This window comes from Chrysoperla carnea, chromosome 1, assembly GCF_905475395.1.
Source record: "Chrysoperla carnea chromosome 1, inChrCarn1.1, whole genome shotgun sequence".
In the NCBI taxonomy this organism is placed as follows: Eukaryota; Metazoa; Arthropoda; class Insecta; order Neuroptera; family Chrysopidae; genus Chrysoperla; species Chrysoperla carnea.
In genome coordinates, this window is record NC_058337.1 from 28804320 (window position 1) to 28813636 (window position 9317).

At 30.5% G+C, this 9317-nt stretch overlaps 1 protein-coding gene across 1 annotated transcript; it reads right to left on the reverse strand.

Annotated features, from left to right (window-relative positions):
• Window positions 1–1234: 1234 nt before the first annotated feature.
• LOC123290666 (tubulointerstitial nephritis antigen-like) lies at window positions 1235–9006 on the reverse strand. The gene is made up of 4 exons (XM_044870928.1): window positions 8620–9006; window positions 7142–7498; window positions 5038–5509; window positions 1235–3345 (listed from the first exon to the last, which is right to left on the reverse strand). The coding sequence occupies exons 1-4, from the start codon at window positions 9000–9002 to the stop codon at window positions 3202–3204; spliced, it is 1356 nt and encodes a 451-aa protein (XP_044726863.1). The 5' UTR covers window positions 9003–9006; the 3' UTR covers window positions 1235–3201.
• Window positions 9007–9317: the final 311 nt, after the last annotated feature.

Genomic DNA, 9317 nt, shown 5'->3' on the forward strand with positions numbered 1-9317 from the left:
AAAATAATAAGTACAACTAAAAAAATATTTTTCGAAACATAAGCGAAAAACTACTTTTAAAATACATATAAAAAAATATAATCAAAAAATCTACAAATATTTACGAGAAAAAACAAAAACTTATTTTTAGTATACGATTTTACAAATAATATGAACACACAATTTGTTTTAAAATTTCTTTATCGTCGTTTCAAATAATTATATGTAAAAAATATTATAGACCAGCACCTAGCCAGAAAAATTGATTGGGATTCCTGATGCTACTTACATCAATTGTTAGAATCCCTCAAAAAAAACGTTTATAGGCTAGTTCTTAATTTTCATTCACGTTTACATAAATATAAAGAAATTTAAAATATATGTAAAAATTCAATGTGATCGTTATTTATGTTAATAGGCCTTTTCATTGATTCGCTTTTGTTTTGGACAATTGTCAAAAAATTAATCGGACAAGTAGAAAAAAGCAAGTATATTTTACCTTTATCAAACAACGCTGTTTCACAAAGATAGAAGATATTTTATATGTCTTTACCGTAACGGTTTTTTGTCATCTGACCGAAAGAAAAAAGAATCATTTTTATTATAAAAACACTGAAAGTGCATGATAAAAGGTATATGGGCTTTTATGCTTAGTCGTTCTTTGGCTCATAAAAGTTTTTTGGTAAATGTAGCTAAATAGTGGTGACACAGATTTGAATTTTCCCCTCAATGAGTGAGTGGTAGACCTGTTGTGAGAAACTTTAGACTTTTTAGACTACCATGGTATAATCTCTCTGAATTTTTCGAAATTTATGATTTTCGCATTTGTTGAAGCTAAATCACTATTTTAATCATAGTTTATACGAAAATCGCGAGCTGAAACTGCTTAAGCTTATTATTTTTTAAACCTTGCCCAACAGTGAAAACGTGTTCTTTTTTTGTCGAGTCCGCTTTTTTAAAAAACCCAAACTTTTAAAAAACGCCAAAGTGTCACGATGTCTTTGCTTTTTTATTGTCAACACCATGGAGATTATAAAGAAGGAGAACGATCGCAATAGAAAATATTGTCCCCAAAATATGGACAAAATAAGTGAGGTGCTGGGATCGCTAAGTTGTCTCATTAAATGCGGGCTGTTGTGCGCTAATATAATTACCGACGACAGCGCGGCTGGTGGCTAAAAAATTAACTATAAAATCTACAAATTTTCAGGGACAGGTGCGCTAATGCTTTAGCACGTAGCGATCGTTCTCCTTCTTTATAACCTCCATGGTCAACACTTTACCACAAATCCTATAACCTGCGGCAAGATATAATTTGCGTAACAAAAAAAAATAAACCATCGTTATTTTCGTGAAGTTAACGTAAATGAGAATTGTCGGAGAAGCTATAAATGTTTTTTTGGAGGCATTTTAAAAATTGACGTGTATGGCGACAGGAACAGAGCCCGGACCTATTTTTCGGGATACGGACTGCTCTATTATAGATGGCAGTACATAATTTATTACCTATTTATAATAGATGGCAGTACTATGTTTATTTTCTTGTAAACTTTCTTCAAATAATTTCTAGAAAATCGTAATTTACAATATTTCCTTAATTTATAAAACAATTTCTATAATAACGCTATCTTACATAAAGCGTTCATTCGTTAAATTAATTATTAAGGCACATATTTAGAATTGACTTAAACTCTAATTTAAATGATCCAAGATCGCCGTTCATAATCAACCTTTCTCCGATAATACTAAAGTTCAATTTTATTTTACCGCTCTTAACAAGGTTCAAGGTTTTATAATCTTAAAATGGGGACCAAAATTCTAAATAAGGGCTACTCCCAGTAGAAATGTCTTGGCAATTCTCACTTTAATTAATATATATCCAAAAATAAATTTGAAATTTTTATAACGAGTAATGAGTTCAGTTATGATAATACAAGAGGACCAGTGAGGCTAGATTTAAGGCAGTGCATCTTTGAATTTTTTTTGCCATGAAGACCATCTTAAATGTTTCCTATTAAGCTTAAATTATTTAAAAAATCCATGCTGTTTGTGTTATTATATTGGGTTAAGTTAGCACGGGTTGGCCTGTTTCTGGTAGCTAGAAAAGGAAAATACCGGATATACCTAAAATGTCTTTAAAACGCTCTACCAGATATAGTACAGCGCAAAATAATTTGATTTAGCCAAACTTGCCTTGGTACCAAGTTGCTTAGTTTGGGGCCCAGGCGGTCTTAAATTTTAAAAATTTTTTTGTAACTTAACCTCAAACGCAAAGGCTACGTTGCCAAATTTGGCATTGTTTTATAGGACAAATCTCTCATATTTATACACCCAATGAGGTAAAGGACTGAAAAGGTTGAATTTTGATTTAGTAAATTGTCTACTGCGAAAATGTACTCTCGATAAAAATCGCCTATTATGATTTACTCAAAATTTGCAATATTAATAATTTAAAACAATAAAATTTAACTATGAAAATTTCCGTTCATGGTTCCAGATGTTCTTCAACATCTAAAAATATCGTTAATAGAGCACTTAAGGGTCTCTTACTATTGATGATAAATTTAATTTTTATTTTTTCCTATAAAACAATATCTAGATATCCAATTTTAGCGTTTGGAGTTAAGTTCCAAAAAACTATTTCAAAATTCCAACTTTAGGACTGTCTAGCTCCCTAACAAAGCAACTCCATACTTAGGCAAGTTTTATTACATCGACATACTTTGATCCCTTCTATATCTAATAGAGCGTTTTAAAAAGGAGATATTTTTAGGTAAATTATTATTTATTACTATTATTGTTTTTGTATGTCAACATTATTCTACAGTACAAGTCAATCAAGTAAAGGATGGTTTTTAGAAGTTCACATCCTTGATTTGGCAGTCCAGCGTTTCCAACCCAAAATCTGTCTAGGTGGTAGATATGATTTAAAAAGTTGGTAGTTTTCAGCAAATTCTTTTTAAAAGTTGGTAGATCTAATCTTAGATCAAGATACTTTGAGTATCTTTGAGCCAACTAAAGATAGGCTGAATAAAATCTTGTACCTCTTTATTTACTATAAAAACTATAAAATAAACACGAATTGAATTTTAGTGTTATCAAGAATGGTTAACTACGAGCAGTTCTCTTATATTAAAAAAAATTGAACTTCACATAAACTGGATCTTCTTTTTGTTTTATCTCCTTAATTGTGTTGAATAGTTTATGTGAACTTGAATTCATTTATGGATTTGTTGTGAGAATAAAATTCTCTGGTTGAACCCATGTTCCAAATACGTAACGTTCAATATTACATTCATTTTTACCACGAACAATACGGAAGTATCCGTCCTCACCCCAATCTTTTCCCCAAGAGTTTGCCACTTTCTGAAAACAAAAAACATATAATTATGATTAATAATGTGAACTGAACGGAGAAAGTATTGCGTGGGTATAAATTTTTATTTATTGAAAAATAAAATCGATTAAAACAAATGCCAATCACTTAAAATTAGCTATTGTGTTTGAAATTTAATTTGTTTTATTTATTTTGGGATATCATACCGTGAAGAGTGACCCTTAAACCATTATAAAATTTATATTCAGTGAGTCTCTTGTCCGTTAAACCAGTCCATAAATGGTGGACGTAACTCTTAGAGATCAGACCTTATTCGAGAAATTAAAGTATTCATTGATAAATTATGGTAACACTTATTTTCTACCATTTTGTTTGCGATAAAAATTTTCTTTTTACTAATAATAAAAATCATTAAAATTGTAGATATCTTTATAAATAGTAAATATTTAAAAAAAAATGGTAAAATGATAAATTATTATATTAAATAATAGTTTAAAAATCTAAAAAATATGCTTTTGTAACTAGCTGAACTAAAAGGTATAAAATAATTTCATTAAATTAAAAAAAATGGGGTTTTATTGGTTTTATGGGGTGCTAAATTTCAATTATTGTAAATATTAAAAAAAATTATTTTCTAGAACTTTGCTTACGTTAAATAATTATTCTGTACTATTTACACAGTTCAGTGCACGGAAGGCAACGTCAGTTCAGTGAAATATCTCATATCTATTTAGTATGTAAATGCCTCATGAGATGGGACTTCTCTATACAACGGAAGTCGGAAACCTTCCATCTCTTATAATTTCGGAGAAAAGATAGAAAGATGCTAAAAGCCTGTCACTCTGAGTTGTTGGTCTATAGTGCCTAATTTTATATTAACTTTTCTCTTAATTATAAGGGGATTAGGATTTTTTCTAGTTTAGTTTCCAGAGGTGTAGTTTATAGTTTCCTTTTTAGGAAACTATAAAAGATATAAGAATTTATAAAGAGCTATTCGATCCTGTTATCAAATCATAGATTGATATGATAATAGGAACAACCTAATCTGATAGTCTTAAGAGGATGAAAACGAGGAATCAAAATTTTATTTGACAGCCAAATATGTCGTTTTTATGTTTTAAAATTCGTTATTTACCCGCTGATTAAAAAAAGCCAATTTGACAGGAAAAAAAGTGAATTTGACGATATGTTTTTTGGAATGGACATGTTTTGAAACGAATTTTGATCGAAAAGCGAAATCAAACCCAAAAATTTTTTACAAGGCCGAAAATTTTAGCTTGCAAAAATGAAAAAATAGTTGAATATTTTTAGTTTTAGTCCCAAATTTTAATGCAAAATGGGATTAGAAGTTTGTGTGTAATTGAAAACATTATTAGCACTTCAAAACGTTAAGATAAGAATATTTTTTACTTCGATCTTCGAGATGAATACAATAATTACTGTTAGGAAATTAATAAATTTATTTTTGAAATGAGTTGTTTATCTACCTAGTCCCAATCAAAGTTAATGGAATATTATTTCATCTAAGTAATTCATTTTGAGTGAAGTTTTAGTCTTGCACATTTGAATATGTTTGTTTACATAATTAATACCCCAAAATGAATACAAAGAAAGTTATTAGTCTGACTCTTAAAGGTCACATCTACACATTCTTCTCTTGTTTAATTAAATTCCCAACACTTTAATTTTATATTTGACTAACATATCATTTTCTAACGTACCCAATATTTGACACCTCGTTCTTCGCCCCATCCTACAATTCGAACTGAATGGTATCCAGTTGGTTTTCTGGATGCTTCTGGTAAATGTGAATAAATACCACGTTGATATACAAATAAATCTGGATACACAGTCATTATTGCTTGTACTGGACCAGATCGACGAATCTCTTCCATAATATCAGTCTCATTGCCCAGTGAATACCATGGACTTGCCACATAATAATTTTTACGTGATAATACTTTTGGTCTGCAGCCAGCTTTAACTAAATTATAACCTTTTTTAAATGGACATCGTTTATCAACACCTTCATATGGGAAACATTCTTCGTTGACAACCCCATTTAATGTTAAATATGTCCAGGCTCTATCGACATGACCACCATTGCATCCTTGTTGGCCTTTAATGTTGCATGATATTAAATGTTGTGGACTGTAATCAACATTTTCCAAATTTACGGACATTATTCCCAATCTAAAATGGAGAAATTTTAATTGTATTATATCAAATTTTAAAAATAAATCGGTTGTCTGGTGGACAAAGACCTCTCTAAGTGTAACTAAGAGAAAATTGATTCATTGTTGGTTGATTCACTCATACTATGATTTACTGTTGTTTTAAATGCCACTATAATAAGAACTTCCATTGAGGCGCTTTTTGGCATTCCATTAGGGAGGCAAAATCATAAAAAAATATAACCTAATCGGAGACTTATTGAGTCTCGAGAAGTGACGAAGTCGGACAAACATGAGAAGGATAAAATACTCTCATGCCAAGCTGGAAACTTGAACATCATTTGTGGACAGACAAACATAGGGATATCTAGGCATGTTATGAGGTATGAGTCAAAGGTCTGTTTTCAAGCAATTTCTTTTGTTTGGCACGTGTCTTTTTATTAAGAAAAGATACAAAGGGGCACATTTCAACAATAGGAATCGAAACTGAGCTCTTGTAGTTCTATCTTAGGCACATCATGGTAGCAATTGAAACTTCAGAGACTTCTTCGATTTTGACTTTAAACGAGAACAGATAATTAGTTGAGCTGAATCAAATTCATCTTCTTTGGAATTGTAGCTTTTGAGGTAAAATGCAGAAAGGAAGCAGATATAGGCAAACATAACGCATGACATAAAGACATGCCTGTTTGTGGGATGGGGCTTCACCATGATTTCCAATTTTTTTAAATAACAAAACGATTGGTAATTAGGGGAATTTGTCCTATTAAGATTCCCCTAAGAAAAAATGTAGCTTATAGCCAAACTATGCGAGATATGTATAACGTCGAAATATTTTTGGTTTCTTTATTAGCATGCCAATTTCTTTTGATTTGATCAAATTTTTCAAAAGGGAACGTTTTACTGACCTTGTAAGAATAAGGAAATCATTTTACCCATAATGACATATTTGAATATCGTGATAGAAACTGACTTTAAAATTTACCTATGCCTATCAAAATTTGTTATTAAAAGTCAACAGAATTGCCAAGAGTAAAACAACCAGCCACCGAAAACTAACACAAAAAAAGGAAACTTTACGCTGAAATCTGTCTTACCATAGATCAAAAGCAGTAAAATTAATATTTTTGTTACGAAACATCAAATAACTTATACATCTCCATAAGTCTTTGTTCAACGATTAATTTGATCACGTGGAAGCTATCTATCGATAAATAAATTAGATGGCTTTAATGGTTCAGTTAAAACAACTTAATTTAATGCTTCAGTTAAAACAAATGGTTTAGTTATAACAACGAGGGACCATTTTACCCTCAGGAATTATTAAATAGCACTTTCCCAACTAAACATCGAGGTTATTTAAACCGGATTTATTTGATTTCGACTAGTTAAAAATTTATGTGCAAAGAAAAGTTTATGCTTAATACATTTTGCGAAAATTATTTTCAAACTTTTCATAAATTTTCTAAATAGAGGTGTCTGTAAAGATAGGAAATTTTACAAAGGGGGCGTTAGTTGATGAACTTGTGTAACTACATGATTTACTTCCATGGTATCTATCTAGCGCATAGTTAGTTCTCTTATAAAACACCTTCAATACATGTTTTTTGAATTTTTGCTTTTATATAAAATACTGTATTATTTTAAATACCTGTCAGAAGCTACCGATGTGGTACTAATGGCCCATGATGATCCACACCAACCTTGATCCCGAATTGGAGATATGGCACTACGCCATTTATCAGCAGCATCAAATTGTCGTGGTAGTGTTTTTGGCTCATAAACTAACATTAATGGATTCATATTTTTTTGTATATAATAGCTTGGTGCAAATGTACCCAAACGTAATTTTAAACCTTCCTTAAGAGTATGTCCCCAAAATTTACTGTAATTTGTAGCAGACCATTCCAGGCGATTATTATTTACGTCATTTATTAAATCGGTATCGACTAAGCATTCGTTATCCTCGCATAGAAATTCAGCTCGTTCTCCAACATTTGAACAGGTACTATAAAACAAAATGTAAATTTAATATTAATTCCTGGAATAAAGGAGAAATAAGAGTTCAAGGAATGGTCAGGCAATTGCTTAAAAAGGATGAGAGAAATTTCAGAATTTTGGTATAATATGCAGCAGCTTGCTTTACACTAACATATCGTAACTATAACGTATTAAAATTTCACTCATTTGATGTACTTAAAATTCTCGCGCCAGTTTGAATTGTAATTCAGCTATATCATTTTAAGTTTGTTGAGGCGCTACAGAAAAATGAAACACCATTAACTTACAATTTTTAGTAATTGTTTTTAAAAATGTATAGAAGTCGCAATTAAATTTTTGAAAAGATTGTCTGGAAATGATACAAGTTACTCAGAGAATAAGTCACCGTAAATTAAAATTAGTTCTTTTATGGGATAGTCATAATTTTTAGATTTTTAACAAAGACTTAACATTGTTCCAGAAACAAGAAATTTTTTTATTTTTAAACTTATTATATAAAAAATAGTTTAATCTTTAACTATTTATATAAAAAATAATGCTTACTAAAAATTACAATTAATATTTAAGAAAAACTGTATGAAAAAATCATTTTCATTATTAATTTTATCAATTCCTATGTTTACGATAAATTATATTTTCTGAAAAACATAATTTTCAGACTTACATAATTTTTTTTTTTTTTAAATTTAATTGTGACTTCTTATTATGATTAAGAATAATTTTTCGAAAGTTAATTATTGAATTTTTAGTTTGTAATGCGGGCTTTTTTTTCTGAAACGCTTTAACAACCAATAGTATTGTATAAATATTGTCTTTTACACAAAACGCTGCTCTGACCCGTGAAAAAGCAATAATCAATTAAACAAAACAAAATTGTGACTTGCGGGCGATAAGCTGTATACGAAGCGCTTCGGAGATTACCGAATAACCCCGAAACAATGATCGGCTTGGCCTATTAATCGGTCTTTTTACAACCGACTAATCGGCTAGTCGGCCAAAGTCATAGTCGGCACATCTCTATAAATTATACATTTACCAACATGACTTCTTTGGTAAGGGAAATAATAAGAGTAAGGGGGCGGAAATAATATAATTTACTTTGAAAAATTAGGCTAAACTTAAACTTACCATGTGTTACAATTCTTCTTCCTTTGCTGTCCCTGTATATAATATTTACCGTTCTCATCCGTACATTGTCGAAAGGTTGCTGGTGGTGGCTCAATTCCACGACAATGTGACCAATAATCTGGGCAACAGTCATCATGAATTGTACGATTACAGAAATCATCACAGTAACATCGTGTACCCAATATTGGATATGAACAATCATCATTACGTGATGGACAACATTGTCCTTGACGTGTTGCACAATACGGTCCAGGAGGTAGATCTGGATCGAACTGTACACAATTAACTAGTGTTGGTAAGATAATTGCTATAACAGTGGTGATTAAAAGTACAAATTGAATGTTGTATGGATTCCGCTTTTGTTGATGCGATTGATGTAACATTCTGAAATAAAAAGAAAAATTCTTTTAGCAAAATTGAACCAAAAATTTCAAAGCAAATTGTTTTTGAGCTATTGCATACAAAAAGGGGAAATGGTTTTTGGGTGAAGGTATGTCGTTTTAATCTATTTTGAAAAATGAGATGTGTGTATCGTAACCCTGGGGCAAGTTGCTTCTCCTGGGTCAAATAATTTTTATGGTTCTACCCAGGTTTTTTAATGCATTGAAGGTGCAGCTATACCGAAAAAATGAAAATGATCCAAAAAATTGTATTTATCAAATTATCATCCTTTTATACGTCTTTTGTGGAAAATATCT

Coding starts and splice junctions, on each gene's coding strand:
- LOC123290666 (XM_044870928.1), bottom strand. CDS start 9,002: ATGTTACATCAATCGCATCAACAAAAGCGGAATCCATACAACATTCAA. Junction 7,499..8,619: donor AAGAAGAATTGTAACACATG/GTAAGTTTAAGT, acceptor TTTGTTTTATAG/TACCTGTTCAAATGTTGGAG. Junction 3,346..5,037: donor AACGAGGTGTCAAATATTGG/GTACGTTAGAAA, acceptor TTTTGTTTTCAG/AAAGTGGCAAACTCTTGGGG.